The sequence below is a fragment of the Aegilops tauschii genome, chromosome 3 (assembly GCF_002575655.3).
Source record: "Aegilops tauschii subsp. strangulata cultivar AL8/78 chromosome 3, Aet v6.0, whole genome shotgun sequence".
NCBI lineage: Eukaryota > Viridiplantae > Streptophyta > Magnoliopsida > Poales > Poaceae > Aegilops > Aegilops tauschii.
This window is the reverse complement of record NC_053037.3, coordinates 511,456,673-511,476,632: the sequence shown is the minus strand read 5'-3', so window position 1 is coordinate 511,476,632 and position 19,960 is coordinate 511,456,673. Positions and strand designations below refer to the sequence as shown.

Below are 19,960 nucleotides of genomic sequence, written 5' to 3'. Positions count from 1 at the left end.
CCGTACCCAGGAGAGCGCCGTCGCTACCCCCGTTCACCGCCGGAATCAAACCACCCCCGTGCTCGAAACCCTAACCCTAGCACAGCCGCGCGGTCGCCTCGCGATCGCCAGCTATCGCCTTAGGACGTCGATACGTGGTGGACCCCGCCGCATCTTTGTGTTGCCCGTTTCCACTTGGGAGAGAAAGAAACGAAATGCGAATGCGACAGCACGCACCGTGGCAGCGCCCGGGCCGGGGCCACGCGCCCATGCGGATGGCGCCGCGCTTGCGGGCGGCGGCGCTGGAACCAGCGCTCGTGCGCGAGTACGGCGGCGGGGGGCGGCGCGGGAGCTGGTGCTCGCGCACGAAGCAGTCGTTCGGACGCCGTCTGCCCCGCGGGTGGTCACCAGTGCCCGCCAGCTGTTCGCTCTTTTGCCCCAGACGGGTAAGGACCCGCTCCCCTCTCGCTGCTGCCTCTCAGCAACTGCGGATCACTCGTCCGTGTCCGCATCGCCAGTTTCTCAGCCGATTTGTATTGCTTGCTGGCATGCTTTTACTCTTTTTGGCAACTCACGTTCTGTCGATTGCATGCTCTGCAACTGCACGCGCACAAGATGAGCTCTGCTTGCTGATGCTGATGCCTGCTTCATCTTCAGTAGATGGGGCAGGGCCAAGGGCCTGTGGGTCTCTGTTGTCCTGAAAAAGCTAACCATAGAATGTCTCTCTCGAAATGTACCATGATATGAACGAATTATGGATGGCAACATTCTGTTTGAAAATAGTAGGGTGACTATTCATTCACTCTTCAATGGTTGTTAGAAAAGAAGTTGCATACATCTAACATCACTTAGATTGGCCATACGACATGAACAAACACTAGGAGAAAAAAAAGGGCTAGAACAGGAAGATAAATTAGATTTCTACAGTAGTTCAAGGGTCCATATGCCGCTGGTCTAATCTTCACCAGTCACCACTAAACCAATTTTTCCTTGTTTCCAAGTGCTGTATTTCCTTGTACTCCGTCAGAGCTTATATGTACACAAGCATAAGTGAGGTCAGGTAGGTTGGTAGTTGCTTGATGCCTCTACATTGGCTCTGGTTGATGTCGGCCCTCTGACCTTCCCATGAATTCCATCACCAGCTTTGAGAAAGCTGATGATTCATCCCGAAGTAGATTTTCCGGTGAATCAAACTCTAGTATCCTGCCTGCAATACAAATTGGTAAGAAAAGATAATCTTTGTCATATAACACAGCTTGTTGGAAGTGCAAGCTCAACACCCAATTATATGTGGAAACTAAAATCCTTTGAGTGCTTTTAGTGTTCTTTACCTTCTCCGAGTACAAGAACAAGGTCGCTGTCAATCACGGTGGGGATCCTATGTGCAATTGTAATAACCGTGCAGTTGTCCGTTTCTTGCCTTATAGTCTTTTGGATGATATTATCCGTCGCAGTATCAACTGATGCTGTAGCTTCATCTAAAACAAGTATTTTCTTTTTCATCAGCAATACCCTGGCCAAGCACACAAGTTGCCTTTGCCCCACACTCCAGTTTCCGCCATCTTCAACTACTGTTAGATAAACTACAACCATGTAACTGGGCCATCTTGAAAAATGAATTTGGATAGAATGTGTGAATCATAACTAGCTAATCTTACCTGGTGCATCTAACAACCTATTGTCTTCTCTGACAATCTCCTCAAGGCGGCACTTACGCAGAACCTGATAGATGAAAATTCTTAAAAGTAGGAAACTACTAGCGAGCTGCTGATTCATGAACAGGTAAAATATTACTGCTGTAATTGCTTTGCAAAGAATATTTATGGACACTAAAGCACCTTTTGCTGGCACTGTATATTATTTACCTCCCATATTTCAGTGTCCAGATGTTGTTGTAGAGGATCCAGGTTTGTTCTGACAGTCCCTTGGAAGAGAGTTGGTTCTTGTGGTATAATACTCAATCTACACCGCAAATCATGCACTCCCAAAAGTGATATGTCCACTCCATCTATGAATATCCGTCCTGCAGATGGTTCAACGACCCGAAACAAGGCCTGGATGAGAGTAGACTTCCCACTCCCTGTCCGCCCTACCACCCCAATTTTCCTTTCTCCAGGAAATGTGCAGCTTATGCCCTTGAGAACCATGGGCATGTCAGGGCTGTACTGAATTTGGAGAGCCTCGATCTGAATAGTTCCGCACGATGGCCATGTTTCCCTTGGTCTACAGTTCTCAATCACTAAAGGAGATTCACTCGGTATGTTTGAGAACTGGAAAATCCTCTCTACAGAGATCATCTTGTTTTCGACATTGCACAAATTCCATATAACCCATGCTTGTAACACATTAAGGTTAAGGCCATAGGTAGCTGCAAGCCCTGCAAGACCTAAAGAAGGAGAAAGAAAATTGATTTATTGTTTCTAGCAATGTGATTCTTTTTAATTAAAGCTGTATAGAATAATGCGTTTTGACTCTAAAACACCCTAGAAAATACAGTTCGTGTAATTGAAAATCCTGTTTTACAAAAAACACTTACTTGGATCGATTGTATCCCGTGGCAAGGAGACAAGTATGACTAGCATCACGAAAAACACAAGGTTGAAGAGGAAGTTGATACGGATGCATAGCCATTCAACTGTCGCTGAATTATGGAAAGTAATGCGGGTATAGTCATCAATTAGCGCAAGACTCTTTGTCAAGAACTCCTCTCCCTGATTAAAGCATCTAATAGTTGCAGCTCCTGATACAGTCTCTGAAAAATGGTGGAGGACTGGAGCTTTTCTGATGCCAACCATCCTTGCTAGCTCTCTAGCCGAACTGATGTAATAGTTCTGCATTAAGTACAAGCTACTACTTACTAGTGTACATTTTGAGAACTTAGGGAAGTAGGTTACAATGAATGAAGCTGTACCTGATACCAAGTGGAGATTGCAATTATAATTATGAATAACATGAATATAGGCCAAGCAATTTGGGACATGATGAAAATAATGCTGAGGAGCTGAATCATCGCGAATATCAGCCCTGCTAGCCTGTAGGGAATATCTGTGTCAACTGTGGCTTGATCTGTTGAAGCCTGCAAAATGGACAAGCTAAGCCATGAGAACTGAAAAAACGGAGAGTATTTTGTACAATTTCCCTAATGGATACGGTTGTTGGCTCACCCTATTGAGTATCCGACTTGATGGAGTGGAATCAAAGAAGCTCATTGGTGCTCGAAAAATATTTCTGTTCATGCCTAAGAAGAGCTGTTGGGCAGTTTCAATGGCAATTGTTGAAAGGAAGACAGCTCTTCCCAATATAAATACCGAGCTTCCTGCAGACAACAGCACAAATATACCAATCATCTTCTTCTTGCTTACTTGACCTTCTCTCTCTGCTGCCCATGCAATCCAGTAGTTGCTACATATCTGCAATCCCTGGAAAAAGATTTGGCATAGAAGAACCACAGGGATGAGACCTCCGCCGTATGCAGAGGTGACAAACTTGCGGTAAACATCCCATTTGACTCTTCCAGATTCACGCTCTTCTTCACATTCCCTCCCTATGACATGGCCATCTGATTCTATTTCTGTGGCCTCTATCTGCTTCTTCTGTTGTTTGGTTTTGGCCAAGCCATGTGCTTTTGCTGGGTTGACCTGGCTAAGGGATTGATCATGTGCAGCCATTTGCTTGGAGAGCTCTCCATCTTTCTCAGCTATCAGATCATCATATCTCCCAGACTGAACGATCCTTCCATCTTTCATGACCTTCAAGTGACCATTCACGACTTAGAATTGGATGTTGCCATGCGTGCATGACAGTATAACTCTACATTTCTACTCTATTTAAGATATCCACAATATTTTTTTTAATTCTGTTCTAACCTAGTCTAAACTGCACAAATTTTCTTTAACTCAGGCAAAAACTAGTTACGTGTGGAAACGGGGTTGACACCTTACCAGAACAAGATCTGAGTCTCGCAAGAACTCTAGCTGATGGGTAACATACATGACTGTCTTAGAGGACATTAGTCTCAGTAAGCATTCCTGCAAATATGAATTGATCAGTTGATTCATTTTCTCGAAATTGATGCTGACCATGTCAGAATATAAGTACTCGATGGAAATACTCTTGCTTATACTCCCTCCGTTCCAAATTACTTGTCGCGACGAGTAATTTGGAACGGAGGGAGTAGATTGCAGCAATGGCTATACAATTTAGTTCTGTAATTCGTGTGTTTACTTGTTTGGTTATGTTTCATGCCTTATGCTGTAGGCCTGTAAATTGCAGTAATTGCCCTTGAATCTCACGAAGCTAAGCTCATCTGTTGCTGCTCATGTATTGCAGATTGCTCATGTTTACGTACCTTGAAGAGATGTGCGCTGGTGTGCGCATCCACAGCACTGAAGGGGTCATCCAAGAAGTAAACATCAGAATCGCTGTACAATGCCCTGGCAAGCTGGATCCTCTGCTTCTGGCCTCCACTTAGGTTCACACCCCTTTCCCCTACTACAGTCATATCTCCATTGGCCCATAACTCCAAATCTCTATCCAAGGCACACCCTTGTAGCACCTCTTCGTATAAGCTTCTGTCCATAGCCTTCCCAAAGAGCACATTGTCCTGAATTGTCCCAGTTTGAATCCACGCACTCTGAGGGACATATGCCCTTGATCCGACAACCGTTGGTTCTGCACCGCTAACCCTTGGAATCTCTCCCATGATGCTGTAAAGGAGGCTTGATTTGCCTGAACCAACTGGCCCACACACTGCAACCTTGAGACCCTTCCCGATGCTCACCTTGCTGTTGATCTTGAGTGTTACCTTTGTTTTCTTCGAGCTAGTATCAGCTTCCCAACTGTACTCTCCTGGCTCAATTACTATTTCACCAGCCATTGCCAAGTCCTTTGTTCCAGTTATGTTGCCATAGCAACTTGGCTTACCCTGGTGGTCTTCTTTGATGAACTCTTCTATTCTATCCAAGGACACCTTGGTTTGTGTGACCATTGACACAAGCTCTGGGAGGTTATAGATCGGGTCTTGGAGGATTCTGAACGTGGCAAGGGCCGATAAAACTGTTCCAGCTGCCAATGGTATCTCCACAAGAATGCAGACACCGAAGGTAACGACCGAAACCAACGTTGGTGAGGCCCAGAACAGGAAAGCTATCGCTGAGCACTTGTAGAGATACTTCCTGAGCCACCCCTTTTCCACATCCCTGAGCTTCAGGAGCTTGTCCAAGTAGGCTGTCTCCCATGCATGAAGCTTCAAGATCCTCATGCTCTTCATTGCCTCGGCCATAGCCTTGATGCGCGAGTCCTTCGCCTCCATTATCTTCATATTAAGGTTCTGCTGCGAATTTGCCAGTGGTGTGTTGCTCACCATCACCAGCACTGTTACGAGGACTGCAGACAGCGAGGCCATTGCACCGAGACTATGGTACAGGATCGCAAGTGCCAAGAAAATTTGCAAGGGCAGCAACCAAATCCCATGGATGTACCAGAAGAACTCACCAACCTTCTCGACGTCAACATCAAGGAAGTTCACAACTTTCCCTGCAACTGGGCCCGAGTTCTTCATCAGCAGGGACTTCTTGTAGATGGACACCATCAGTGCTGCCCGCACCTGGAATCCAATTCTGCGGGCGCCAAAGTACCACTGCCGCTGTGAGAGTGACTCCACTGTCTTGGAGGCAAAGAAGAGGCATGCAAGCATGTATCCACGGCCATGGCCCTTGTCAGTTTTCTTGTCAGAGAGTAGCTCCACCAAGTAGGTGATCAAGAATGGTCCCATATAAGAAGAAACAGTGTTGAGCCCTGGTAATGAAAGCCAGTTACTGTATTAATAGATTTCCAGGACAAATACTAGCTCTATTATTGGAAACAGAAGAAGAACTGTTCACTAACCTGCAAAGACTGCATTGGTGACCAGAGGTGTCCAGACAGCACAAATGATGGCTTCCCGCAGTGGCATTGGCTCAGGTTTCTGCTTGTGGAGTGTCTCTTGAAGCAAGGCATACGACTGCTCTGCCGTCTCGGACTGCGGCACAGACGGGATGTGTTCCAGCTCGAGCCTCACCTTGTGCCCCTTCTCGAACACTGGGTTCAGCCACCGGAATGTGAGCCGACTCCACCACCCCGAGCTAGAGAACCTGTCCCTGCTGCTGTCATCAGCATCTTCTCTATGCAGTAGTGGCTGGTCCAGCTCTTTCTGGTTTGCTTTGGAAAGCCTCATAGCTACGACAACCAGGCAGATACCAGTGCAGAAGGGAAGAGAAGCGAAATCAACGACGACAGTTGCAGAATCAAAGAGGCAAAGCAAATGCAGCGAGGCGAGGAGCGATTCCGATAGGAAGCTGAAGAACCACCAAGCAACAAGAACTGGAGGCCAGTTGGATGATACTACTACTGCAGCACCTTCATGCTTGCAGTAGAGCAGGAAGAGAGTAGCCAGAAGCCACGAGGAAGATTGAAATACCAGGCCCGGGGAGACGGCTTGCCGCTTCCAGACCCCAATAACCGAGAACACGATATGGGACAGCGTGATCGAAGCATTGCAGAATGCAACTATACTGGCTGCCCCTCCTCGCTGCGCCGAGACCACGTCGCCGCCATGCCCTGCTGCTGCTGCTGCTGCTTGGTGCCTGTTCCTCCGTTTCACAAGCTCTGCAAGGGTCCAAACCAGCAGGCCGGCGAACGCTGCTGCCCGGACGTAGTCCAATGCTTGCAATTCCTCCATGGGATGCTGGGAATCATGAGAAGGTGGCATGGAGCTGTGGAACACCAAGATGGCAACGAATTGGCCTGTTACATTGAGGCAGGACAGTGAGAGACAAACTTGGGCAAAATAAGCTAAGCAGTGCGTGGTGGGAGGGGACGGGCGCTAACCAAAAGTAGAGCCTGACTGACTGCACGTGGCTTGGCTTGAGAGGCTATGTACGCGTACTCGGGATCGGCAACGGCATCAAGCCTGCCTTGCGCTGGTCTTTTTCAAGTGGCGATGCTAGTGTTTACTGCCTACCTAACACAAGGAAGAAGAGAGAATCAAAGGGCACATATATTGAGATAGTGTTAGGTTTTGCAGCATGCGTGCATCTTGATTGGGCAATTTATTCCCTCCGTCCTACTAATATAAGAGCGTTTTTGACACTCTTATATTATGGGATTGAGGGAGTAGCTTCGACTCTTTTGGCATAAGCAGGAGAAAGGTCGGTATCAGTGTCTGTCCGGATAACGAAAGATGCACCAACTAGGCAACTAGAGCTGGTCGCGGCGTGGATGGAGTACAACAACTATTGTTCTTATCGGCCAGCCCCAAAGCATATGGTCGGTCTCAGCTAATCTGCTAATGCAGTATTATTATGCAGCTAAACGTACCGGATATTGTGATTTCAAAACGTAAGTAACATCCTGTGAGCCAGCTAACGTGCCCTTTGTGTTTCTGCAGGAAGATGGCCCTATATAATAAACAAACACAAAAGCATTGGAAATAAGTCGAGCCTCGGTGTCGAAAAAGCTTAACTCCTGTACTCCTTCACTCCATGAAGAAATATAAAAGCATTTAGATCACTACTCTTATATTTCTTCTTCACAGAGAGAGTATCAGCGAAGAAGATGAAGAAGCAAATATCCAAATGCCACTGATCGAAAGCACGACAGGGCAGAGACCCGGAGGGACGCCCGATCCAAATTGCCCACGGAGAGAGATAGAGAGGAGGATCAAATCCGGGCGCGGCGCCGGACCCGATCTGGCCCGGGCATCTCCATCGGTGACGGGTGGCGGTGCAAGCGGCCAACGGCGTACTGCTCAGACGCGGAACGTGCATGCATGCGCTGCGGCAGTTGCAGGACGAGCCCTTGTGCCGTCGTCTACCCCCATGGCACGCGTGTTCCCCCATGGCTTGGCATGGGCAATGGCCAATGGAAGAGGGGCCGATGCAGCATCCATGTGAGTAAGCGGAAAGTTACCATCACTGCCGTCGATTTATTTATCCTCGCGCTCGCTGGCACTGGCAGGAGGAAGGCGGTGAAACTTGATCGACCTTTGTATCCCTGTGAACGTACGCACACGTCGCCCGCGTGTGTGGTGACGTCGTTGATGCGAGCGCAAATCCCCCACGATTTCGATCCGATTCGACTGTGATGGCCGTCCCTCCCTCCCCGGTCTGCGCCTCTTTCTGAAAAAAGCTTCCTTAATGGGGCCCGCCACATGGCAGGAGCCGGGCGGCAAGCCCCCGTCGCGTGCCAGCCACACGCCAAGCGGCTATCCATGCACGCCGGGAGTCCTTGCTGACCCCTCACGTTCCCATAATCCCATTGGAGGCCGGCCACCGCCGTAAATCACGGTGCTGCTGTCACGGCAACATGCATGGAGTTGGAGTACGTGGTGCGCAAGATCTTCTCTCCGTCTCAATGTACCCAACCTCGCTCGTCAGCAAGTAAATAGCATAAAACTACTAGTTTACAGGCTAGGGTTCCAAAAAAACTACCACTTTTTATTTTTCTCAGAAACCTACCAGCCGCGCGGTCCGCTGTTTCAAAAAACCCAAAACGCCCGTGACTAGCGATTGAACCATTTTTCTGACCGCCTGGACCCACATGTCAGGCCACCTGGCCACGCGCGCTCACGGCGCGGCCGTTGACGGCCGTTAGCCTGCGCGGTCCGGTTGGAACCAGGGTAAATACCCCACCCTGCTCTCACTCGCTGCTCGCTCACTCCGCTGCTCCCACTCCCCTGCTCCCACTCCCCTGCTCCAGTAGCTCATGAGCTCGCCGCCGCTCGCCGTCTTTGAGGTCGGTCGCCGTCGACCTCCTTGCCGCCATGCCTTCCCGGAACGACGAGGAAACGAGCTCGGAGGAGGAGTGCGAGGTCGTCAGCATGGACATGGGACTGATGGTAAGTTTTCCTTTGCCACCTAGGGTTAGGGTTAGGGTTAAATGCTAGTAGGCCTAGGCTACAGCCATGGATCTTGCTTAGTTTAGTGTTGTTGTTGTCTCTGTGGAGTTCTCTGTGATATGTTTCTTGATTAGTGAGGGTGGGGATTGAGCTAACCTAGGGTTCATCTCTGTACAGTGTTAGGTTTCATGCTGATTTGGGGATTTTTTTCACTGTTTAGGGTTAATGAACAGTGCAAGTTGATTGTGGTATTGAGTGGTGATTGAAACCATTGTTCTTTTGGTTGCAGGAGGAACCAGACACCATTGTGGAGCCCCTTTTCTCTGGCCAACTTGAGCTTTCTGAACCCAAGTGCATTCTGCACCAAATGAGGCATGTTAAGCGTGTAGCTTTTGAAGGCACTGTAACAGGAAGGCGTTTCTATGGCTGCCCAGTCCAGGTTAGATATTGATGTTCACTGGCCTCACTTGAAGCAGCAGTTTGTTACTGATATGAAAGTCACTTATGGGTTTTTGTTATTTTGCAAACTTAATCATGTCATTGTAATAACTTATCATATCTTCATTGTTATAAAATTTCAAGTTAATCATGGCACTGAAATTAGCTAGTACTCCACTTGCACTAACTTATCACATTTACAAATGCAGGCAAATGGTGTGAATTGTGGTGTTGTAGAGTAGGTTGATGGGCCCTGGCCTCCAGTTCTTCAGAGATGTTTGTCCAAGCTATGGGAAATGTTCCATGCCCAGAACTGTGGAAGGGTACTTGACAAGGAAAAGTTTGAGAAGGAGTTGGCCAAGGTTAAGAGTGAACATGAAAGGGAGTTGGCCAAGCTTAAAATGGAAAATGACAAGCTTTGCATTGAGTACACCAAGCTTTGCATTGAGTACACCAAGCTTGTTGATGATGTATCCAAGATGTTTGATTGGCAGGATGGTAGGGTGGACAAGAGGGTGTACCAGAAACAAGTGGAGGAGGAAGAACTTGAGAAGAAGGAGTTAGAGGAGAAAGCTATGTTGGAGGTGCGGATGGAAAAGCTCAAACTTGCAAAAGAGCAGAGGTGCATTTTGCAGAGCCAAGCTGATATCATCAAGAACACCAGGAAGGCTATGAAGGATGTTGAAGTTGACAGAGATGTTCTTAAGAAGGAGAAGGAAAAGCTTGAGCTTGTTGTTGCTGAGCTGCTGAAAGATGGATATGGCAGCAAGGAGAAGTTAGAGCAAATCAAGGTCATCCTTGAGTCATGAAGTTGCTGTGATATGTTGGTGAAGTAAGTACATCCAAGGCCTATATATAAGGATGTGACCTAACAGTCTGAAGTGATTATGGGTGTACATTTTGGGGGAATGTGAAGTTAACCTAGTGTTTGGCCATGCATTTGAACTCTAGTTTCTTATGTAAGAACCTTATTTCCTATGTTCTTAAGTAAGTTGTAATGGATCACCTATGCTATTAAGTGTTGTAATGGATCTCCTATGCTATTAAGTGTTGTAATGGATCTCCTATGCTATTAAGTAGTGGAAATGGATCTCTTATGCTACTAAGTAGTGGAAATGGATCTTCTATGCTATTAAGTTATCAAACTGATCTTCTATCTTTTATATGTTATTTGTTAGCCTACATATATTATTTGTGTGGGTAATTGGGCTTAGTGGCCCACTAGTGGCTGACCAAATGCAACCCTAGGCCTACTAAAACCCAACCCCATCCATCTGTCAATAAAAACCCCTCCCCACCCCCCACCGTTTCCCAGTGACTCCACCAGCCGCCACCCAAAAGAAACCCTACAGATGGATCCTGACATGGGAGATGTCATAGAGGAGGAGGGGGAGGCTGTGGAGGTTAGGGCAGGAGCAGCACAGAGGAGGAGGAGGAGGAGGCGCAGGCAGAGGGCACTAGAGGCGGCCCAGGTTGAGCAGCAAGAGGAGTTCAACCGCCGACTCTCCGAGAAGGTACTGGAGAAATGCAATGATGAAGAACTGGAGCTGGTTTTCACTGGTGGCAGGGGAAGGACATTCATGCAGATCATTAGCTGGGCAAGGATGAGGGCAGTCATGGCTCCCCATCCAGCTACTAGGGCCAAGTGGGTTCGTTTCTTCGAGCGTTATAACTGATTAATCTATGTATCTACCTTGCTATCTATCTTTCTATCTGTAAGTCTATTTGAGAGAGAGTTGTCGTACTATTTTGGTGTTCTATGTAAGATCTACTATAATCTATGTAATAATAACTGGTGTTTGATGCTACTCTGTATGAATGAATGTATGCTACTCTTAATCAATGGTTTGTAATATACTGACTGAATTAACTGACAGAATCAACACTGACAGAATCAACACTGACTGAATTAACTGTCAGAATCAACACTAACTGAATTAACTGACAAAATCAACACTGTCAGAATCAACACTGACTGAATTAACTGACAGAATCAACACTCACTGAACTGACTGAATAGTAGTTATTACAAACCATGGTAGTTCAACTGACTGAAACAAAATAAAGTATAGTCATTACAAACCATAGTAGACCCAAATCCATCCATATTTGTTCACTGACAGAAACAGAACCATGCCAAATGAACTCAACTGACATGTTAGTTACCACTTGCATAAAAGTAGTCTTTCAGCCTCCCACTTGGCTTCCTGGTCCTCTTTGACCCCTCCTGGAGAACAGTTGAAGTTGATTGCCTTGGTGCAATGAATATTCTTCTCTGGGCACTTGAAGATCTGGTGTTCTTTGCTGGAGAAGTTGTAGATGATCTGGTGTTCTTAGCAGGAGAAGAAGTGTTAGTCCTGCTCCTCTTAGCTGGTGGTGCTTGTGCTGTAGCTGCTGGAATTGTTGAAGCAGCCCTTTTTCTTGCCCTAGAAGTAGCAACTGGAGCTGGTGAAGGTGCAGAAGGTGTAGTTCTTGCTGTAGCTGGTCTTGGTTCAGGTGCAGTAGCAGCAGGTACTCTTGGAGGCCTCTGAGCATTTGTAGCCATAGAAGAACTAGCTTGAGAGTAATTTGCTCTATTTTCCCACACAATTAAGAAACATTGTAAGAAAATGAACAATGAAATGAAATGAGACATGGCCTCAAATGACCTGGTGCTTGTTCATCCTCATCTGAAACTTAGGCTTCAAAGGGTCACCACAATTGCTGAACCTATGGCCTTGCTTCTTGCAATTGCTACATGTGACAGTACCAATTCTTGAGGTATCCTTTTTTGCTGGCACCTCAAATACACCTTTCCTCCTGGCAGTTTGCTTTTTGCCCTTCTTTTCTTTGAACACTGGTGGAGATATGTCATGTCCAGGTGTATGAGGCCAGTGGTCAGGACCTGGACCTGGGAAAATTATATGCTTGTATGTTTCACAGTACATTGGCTTTTTGAAGAAGTCATTGACAAAGTCTTCAGGATGTAGCTTCACTTTCTGCATTGCAGCAATGGAATGACTGCAAGGCACAGCAGTCATGTCCCACCTCCTACAGTCACATGTATGGTTGTTCAAGTTAACACAATATGTGTTCTCAGAGCTACTAGTCACCTGCCAGATGCCTGGACCTGCCATGTATGCATCACAATACTTAGCCCACTTCTTGCCTTCTTCTAAAATTTCTGAGTAGGTTGGTGTGATCTCCCATCTACATGACTCTGTTTTCTCTCTGATTTTCTAAAACTTGATCATCAACTTTGTTCTTATGCCCTCCAGCATAGTCCTGATTGGCTTGTTCCTAACATCCAATATCATCCTGTTGAAAACTTCACTGAGGTTGTTAACAACCAGGTCAGTTTTACAAACAGTATCCATTTTATATCTTGCCCATGTATGGTCTGGTATCTGTGACAACCACTGCCAAGATTCAAAACTTTCTTTCTTCAAATTTTCCATCCCTTTTTCATGACCACTCTTAGTGAAGGAATAGGCAGCCTGATCTAAGTGTTTCTTCAGTTCCTCCCCTCTAAAACCAGCAGATTGAAAGTTGGCATATATATGTCTAAGACAGAACCTCTGTGGGGAGTTAGGGAATACATCATTGATTGCATTCAACAATCCCTGTTAATTATGAATTTATGATTGCTTAGAATGATGGATAAGTATGATGCTAAGTTTAAAGTGTGGTGGTCATGAGTACTGGAGCACATACCTTTTGCCTGTCAGACATAATTGTGTACTTGCCAAACTTGTTCCCACTTCCAATAACAGTTCTCAGCTGTGTGAGAAACCATGTCCAGCTGTCTGTGTCTTCCTTGTCAACAACACCAAATGCAATGGGGAAGATGTTGTTGTTCCCATCCCTGCTAGTAGCTGCCAATATTTGTTGTCCAGTGCTGAGCTTGATGAAGAAACCATCTAAACCTGAAAATATGATCACATTAGTTCTAAATAACATTAATGCAACCATCTTAGATATATGTGTAAGGATCATGTACCTATAAATGGTCCGCATCCATTGAGAAAACCCTCTTTGCATGCAAAAAGGCAGTAGAACATGTAGTGGAACCTGGGGGTAGGAGCTGGATTTTCTAGGTCCTCTTTGGTTGTCACTATGCATCTACTGCCTAGATTAGTATCTAGCACACACTGTAGATAGTCCCTTAGTCTGTGATATTGGAGTCGGTGATCTCCTTGCACTACTTCAACTGCTTGCTTCCTTGCCCTATATGCCAAGCTTTTAGGCACATGAACACCAAATGTTTTCTTTGTGTATGAAATAATTGTCTCAACACCAGCTCCAGGGTTTGATCTAATGGTATCCTCACAAACCTTGGCAACCCAGTTTACTGTAACCTTGGTACTCTCTCCACTTCCTCCACAAGTGTGATCCAAATTCATCTTCTTGATGCTGAAAGTAGACTCATTAGCTATTCTAGAGGCCACTATATAAAACTGACAACCTTGCTTTCTATCAGAGCACCAAGCAATAACCCTAGTTGGTTCATTTTTGCGAGACTCAAAATTCCTAAGTGTCCTGACATGGAAATTTCTTAGTGCTTCTCTGAACTCCACAACATTTAGGAAGCACAAATGCAATGCAAACTGCTCATGTGCATCAGGGACTGATGGATCATACCACCTCCTTTCCTTCCTCTTCTTCAACCTTCTCCTCCTACCAGAAGGCAACCTTGGAACTTCTTCATCACTAAGACCAAAATCACCTGGAAATCAGTATTCATCAGATTTAGGCACAAAATCTTCAAACTTGGTGTGTTCAGGCTCACTGTGTGACTTGCTAGTTGGGCCTGGTTTTCTGACAGGATTAAGCTTCTTTGCTCCTTTCTCTGGTACAACTGAGGGTTCTTCATGTTCAGAAAGGATTTGGTCTTCCTCCCAAAACTCAGATGGTTCTGAGTTTGCCCCACAATAGTGATCTGCAGGTTCTTCCTCTCCCCTAGTCTTATGGCTTGTCCCTGTGCCTGCCTCATCTTCACCCCTACACCAAGCCTTATATGATATATTCTGCCCTTTGTAATCACCCCTAAAAAACTCAAAATCTGAAGAGGATTTGTCCATCTCATCTTCATCTTCATCTTCATCATGTTCTACTTCTACATCTTCTTCTTCTTCCACAACATTTTTCCCCTTGTTGAAATTACAACTATGTTGTGTGTTAAGATAGGGCTCCTCAGGGATTGCATTATGGAGTGGATACATGACACCTTGTTGGGAAACACTATAAACAACAGGTTCACCAACATGATCAATGGGGATCTGTTCCTCAAGCATGATGTGATCCATGTTAACATCTGCTGGGCTTGGATCAGCAGGCTTTCTGATAGTGATGTTCAGGATCTTCTTATCAACAAACAAGTCAAGCATTTCCTCTAATGCCTCCTCACTATCCAGGACCTCCACCCCTCCAAGCCCTTTCCCTCTTCCTTTACATAAGTCAGACAAGCATCCATTCCATAACCCTCCAACTCAGCCAGTGCTAATATGGTCAGATAACTAATATCTTAAGAAACAGAATACTTTCTCTCCATGTTATCTGTTCCTTGAAAATGTAGCCTCATGTCCCAAATCTCATCATCTAAGCTGTAGGATTAAATTGACAAACAATTAATTTTTAAGTCACTAAAACTTAAAACAATGACCAAATGCACTGAACATTACTGAACTTTCTTCTAATTACAGTGAATGCACTGACCAAATGAACTAACCAAATGCACTTTCTTCTACAGTGACTTAACCAATAAAATAAAGTACCATGCCAAGAACAAACAATTACTAACCCTAGTTCTAAATTGAACTAAAGGACCTAGAAATTTGTAATTTGAACTAAAAGTATGAAGGGCCCAGAAATCTCTTACCTCACTCCACCAAAGGATGAAGCCCAACCATGGCCGCCATCTGGATCCGCGTGGATGCACTTCACCACTGCCCTAGCTGCGCGGACTGCTGGATCTGAGCTCACCGGATCGACCTCAGCCGCGGGCGGTGATGGCTGCCGCAACCGCTGCGCCGGGAAGCTCGAGCTGCCTAGCCCTGGGTCCACCTCTGGATGTCCACCGCCCTCCTGGCCGGTGACGCCTTGGCTCAATAGCTCGCCGCCGACGGCATTTGGCTGCGCCGCCGCCATCGCTGTGACGCCCCAAGACCGACGCTCCAGACGGCTTCCATGTTTTTCGTGTTTGTATTTATTTGTTTGTTGCATTCATCATCCGCATTGCATCGGCACTTCGTTGCCGTCATTGTTTTTAAAACTTGCATCCGCTCATAGTTGCCGTGTCCCCCCTTGCTTTCGTTGACCGTTCCGAGTCAAACCTTGTTATTCGTTTGCCCTCTTGCCTAAACCGGAGTCTCTCTGTACAGTGCACAAACCCCCTTGTGTGCGTGTCCTAAGTTGTCTCGAACCCGAACCGGACTTTCGTTACCGTTGGGTCCGGAGCATCCCCAAACATCTATAAAATATCTCTGTTTTCTTATTTGGACTTTCTAACTTATATTTTCTCAGTCGTCCGATTTTAATCGGATGATCCAAATACCCCTTTCTTTCCCTATATAAAGACCCCTAATCTAAATATGGAAAAACCCTAAATTCTAGGGAGATGTTCCATCCCGTCGTCACTCCACCAAATCCTCTCGGGATCCCCCTCCCTCGATCCCTGTAGCCTTCCTCCTTGCTCGTTCCCGAGCAGGAGAGCAGCCCTCCGGCCAGTCAGGCCACCGAAGCTCCCTCCGCCGTCGAGCATCACCAGCAGGCCGTGCCCCTCGCCTCTGCCCTTCTCCTTCCTTCCTTCGTCTCCTCTGCTCAACTCCCTTGTTCTCTCCTGCAACAGGTGTTCCTTGCACCATGGAAGCCGCAAAAACCACCGTGCCAAGCTTCAAGTCCCACCGCCACTTCTTCGTCGGATCCGGACGGGACCGACCGGATCTGCTCGTCCTCGCCGTCCCTTGCACTCGCCAAGTCCCACCGTGGACCTGCGCCCCGCCGGACCTCCTTCCTCCGCCCCAAGTCCTGTCGCTGAACTTCTGCCTCGGTCCTCCACCGCATCCGCGCTCCTTCCTTCCATCCTCGAGACTGCCGTCGCCGGGAACGGAGCTCCTCCGCCGCCCTGACCTCGGATCCGGTGGTTCTCACGCCGCCCTCGCGCGTCCCCGTAGCCAAGTCCGGCCGCGGCCGTTGCCCCTGCATCCCCTGCTTCTCGTCGCTCGCCGCCCCTCTGCGTTGACCGCGCTGGCCAGCTGCGTGGGCTGCCAGCCGCGCCAGGCCCAGCGCGCTTCCTCACCCAATCGGGCCGAGCCCGCAATGTGAGCAGTTTCCCCCAGCCCAGTTCCACCAGATTCAGCCCATGTTTTTTCCCATGCGCTGTGAATTTTGCCATTTATCCAGAGACTGCCAGTTTTACAGAAAAACCCCTCATGTTCATGCATATAGTAACTCACAAACCATGCATCGGATTAAAATAATTTATATATGAAAAATGTCTAGAATTTCATCTAGTTTCATAATATGCTGCCCTCATCCATGTTTAAAATGTTTAAATTTGCTGTTTATTTAATTTTGCATAAATGCCATGTTAAAATGTTTTATTTCATAAGTAATTAACCGTAGCTCCAAATTTAATAAACTTTATATGTAAATGGGGTAGAAAAATGCCTAGTTTAACATGGTGCACTTTATTTTGCTGTTTAACAACATTAAAGTTGTGTTTATGGCAGAACAGTACCAATTCCAAAATATGCATATGAGGATTTTCCGGAATTGTTGTTTATTGTTCCGGCCTCATTTAAACTTGCCTAGATAGGTAGTCTTACCATGCTTCACCTCTTGCCATGTTTAATAACATTTAATATTGTTGGGTACATAAACGAGAGAGAACTAAATAATTGATGTGGTGTTTCGTCAATATGCAACTCGTTGCATATTGAGCTCCACTTAATTATTAGTGTTGTTTGTTGCACTTTGCCATGCCTTGCTCATTAAACCGGTCATGCATCATACTTGTTTGTGCATCATGCCATGTTTATGTGATGGTTGTTTACTATGTTGTTTGCTTCTTTCCGGTTTGCTTCTCTTGTTAGCTTCGGTTTCGTTCCGGAGTTGTGAGGATCCGTTCGACTACATCCGTTTGTCTTCTTCATGGACTCGTTCTTCTTCCTAGCGGGATCTCAGGCAAGATGACCATACCCTCGAAATCACTTCTATCTTTGCTTGCTAGTTGTTCGCTCTAGTGCTATGCCGCGCTACCTACCACTTGCTATATCATGCCTCCCATATTGCCATGTCAAGCCTCTAATCCACTCTTCCTAGCAAACCGTTGTTTGGCTATGTTACCGCTTTTGCTCAGCCCCTCTTATAGCGTTGCTAGTTGCAGGTGAAGATGAAGATTGCTCCATGTTGGATTATGTTTATGTTGGGATATCACAATATCTCTTATTTAATTAATGCATCTATATACTTGGTAAAGGGTGGAAGGCTCGGCCTTATGCCTGGTGTTTTGTTCCACTCTTGCCGCCCTTGTTTCCGTCGTACCGGTGTTATGTTCCTTGATTTTGCGTTCCTTACGCGGTTGGGTGATTTATGGGACCCCTTGACAGTTTGCTTTGAATAAAACTCCTCCAGCAAGGCCCAACCTTGGTTTTACCATTTGCCTACCTAAGCCTTTTTTTCCCTTGGGTTCTGCAGACTCAAGGGTCATCTTTATTTACCCCCCGGGCCAGTTCTCCTTCGAGTGCTGGTCCAAACCGAGCGATGTCCGGCGCCCCCTGGGCAACCAGGGTCTATGCCAACCCGACGTCTGGCTCATCCGGTGTGCCCTGAGAACGAGATATGTGCAGCTCCTATCGGGATTTGTCGGCACATCGGGCGGCTTTGCTGGTCTTGTTTTACTATTGTCGAAATGTCTTGTAAACCGGGATTCCGAGGCTGATCGGGTCTTCCCGGGAGAAGGTTTATCCTTCGTTGACCGTGAGAGCTTATAATGGGCTAAGTTGGGACACCCCTGCAGGGTATTATCTTTCAAAAGCCGTGCCCGCGATTATGTGGCAGATGGGAATTTGTTAATGTCCGGTTGTAGAGAACTTGACACTCGACTTAATTAAAATTCATCAACCGCGTGTGTAGCCGTGATGGTCTCTTTTCGGCGGAGTCCGGGAAGAGAACACGGCTTTTGAGTTATGTTTGACGTAAGTAGGAGTTCAGGATCACTTCTTGATCATTACTAGTTGACGACCGTTCCGTTGCTCCTCTTCCCGCTCTTATTTGCGTATGTTAGTCCACCATACATGCTAGTGCTTGCTGCAGCTCCACCTCACTACCCTTTCCTTCCTATAAGCTTAAATAGTCTTGATCTCGCGGGTGTGAGATTGCTGAGTCCTCGTGGCTCACAGATACTTCCAAACAGTTGCAGGTGCCGATGATACCAGTGCAGGTGACGCAACTGAGCTCAAGTGGGAGCTCGATGAAGATCTTGTTCGTTGTGTTGTTTCGTTTCCTGTTGATCAGTAGTGGAGCCCAGTTGGGACGATCGGGGATCTAGAAGTTGGTTTATCTTCTTTTCTTTTGGCTTTGACCGTACTCGGTCTATGTGTGTACTCTGAATGATGTATGATTTTATTTATGTATTGTGTGAAGTGGCGATTGTAAGCCAACTCTTTATCCCATTCTTGTTCATTACATGGGATTGTGTGAAGATGACCCTTCTTGCGACAAAACCACAATGCGGTTATGCCTCTAAGTCGTGCCTCGACACGTGCGAGATATAGCCGCATCGTGGGCGTTACAAGTTGGTAATCAGAGCCATCCCCGACTTAGGATCCCCCTGCTTGATCGAATCGCTGTCGTTTTTGAGTCTAGAACAAAAATGTTTTGAGTCTTAGGATTATATATATCGGAGAGTAGGATTCTTTTTACTCCTCAGTCCCTTCGTCGCTCTGGTGAGATCTCTTGACGTAGAAGTTTGACTTTTCTCTCCTCAAATTTCACTAAAAAAATTAGGATCACGCGGGTATCGTGGAATCGTTCCGATGGTTTTGTGACGAGAACATTGTTCTTGGTGCCTCCTAACATTTAGGGGTTGTGGCAGTGTCCCGGGGAGTTGAGCTCCGAGGTGTTGTCGTCACAATTTTATCGTTGCAGTTCTGGAATACCTGAGTTTTGTCGACATCGAAAATCTCTTTTATGCAGTTGTTGGTGAGATCACCTCGACGCCACCCAGTACTGGGGCGGGAGTTCGGGAGTATTGCCATAACTCGTATAACGGATGCTTTTCGAAGGTTGAGGTAAATGATTTCTGAAGGTTTCTTGGTTATGTGTTGAAGGATGGATACAGCTGGATCTAGGTATTGTTAGTTTGGGTGATATATTTTGTGTCCCCTGTATCCCCAACACCTAATTGCATAACCAGAAAGTTTCGGGAGTTTATAAGTGGGAATTCAAGTAGCTCCTAGGATATCTTTCCGACAGACGCATGATATGAGATTGGGGTTCGACGTCTAGTGGTCCGCCTTTCCACGGTTGGTTTTACAGTGGTCTCGTAGTGTCTTAAAGAGTCCTTGGCTATGCCGACTCGGGGACGCTTCGTATGTCATCTGCACTGCCTTGTACATGATGGTGCTATACGATCAAGCCCGTGTGGGCCCTACCACGAAAACTTCGGACGAAATCTCTATCATATGT

At 46.6% G+C, this 19,960-nt stretch overlaps 1 protein-coding gene and 1 long non-coding RNA gene across 2 annotated transcripts; one reads left to right on the top strand and one right to left on the bottom strand.

The window, feature by feature from the left end:
* The first annotated feature begins 205 nt into the window (after window positions 1–205).
* Window positions 206–8,092, top strand: LOC123493379 (uncharacterized). Its single transcript, XR_006672457.2, has 3 exons — window positions 206–425; window positions 4,309–7,284; window positions 7,406–8,092. It is a non-coding gene; the product is annotated as an uncharacterized lncRNA (long non-coding RNA).
* On the bottom strand, window positions 443–6,727 carry LOC109741681 (putative ABC transporter C family member 15). The gene is made up of 10 exons (XM_020300755.4): window positions 5,866–6,727; window positions 4,328–5,775; window positions 3,921–4,007; window positions 3,144–3,728; window positions 2,891–3,055; window positions 2,516–2,810; window positions 1,845–2,365; window positions 1,638–1,701; window positions 1,311–1,550; window positions 443–1,186 (listed from the first exon to the last, which is right to left on the bottom strand). Exons 1-10 carry the CDS (start codon window positions 6,725–6,727, stop codon window positions 1,065–1,067), a joined length of 4,389 nt encoding a protein of 1,462 aa, XP_020156344.1. The 3' UTR covers window positions 443–1,064.
* Window positions 8,093–19,960: the final 11,868 nt, after the last annotated feature.

Coding starts and splice junctions, on each gene's coding strand:
- LOC109741681 (XM_020300755.4), bottom strand. CDS start 6,727: ATGCCACCTTCTCATGATTCCCAGCATCCCATGGAGGAATTGCAAGCA. Junction 3,056..3,143: donor CAAGTCGGATACTCAATAGG/GTGAGCCAACAA, acceptor TCCATTTTGCAG/GCTTCAACAGATCAAGCCAC. Junction 2,366..2,515: donor ACGGGATACAATCGATCCAA/GTAAGTGTTTTT, acceptor CTCCTTCTTTAG/GTCTTGCAGGGCTTGCAGCT.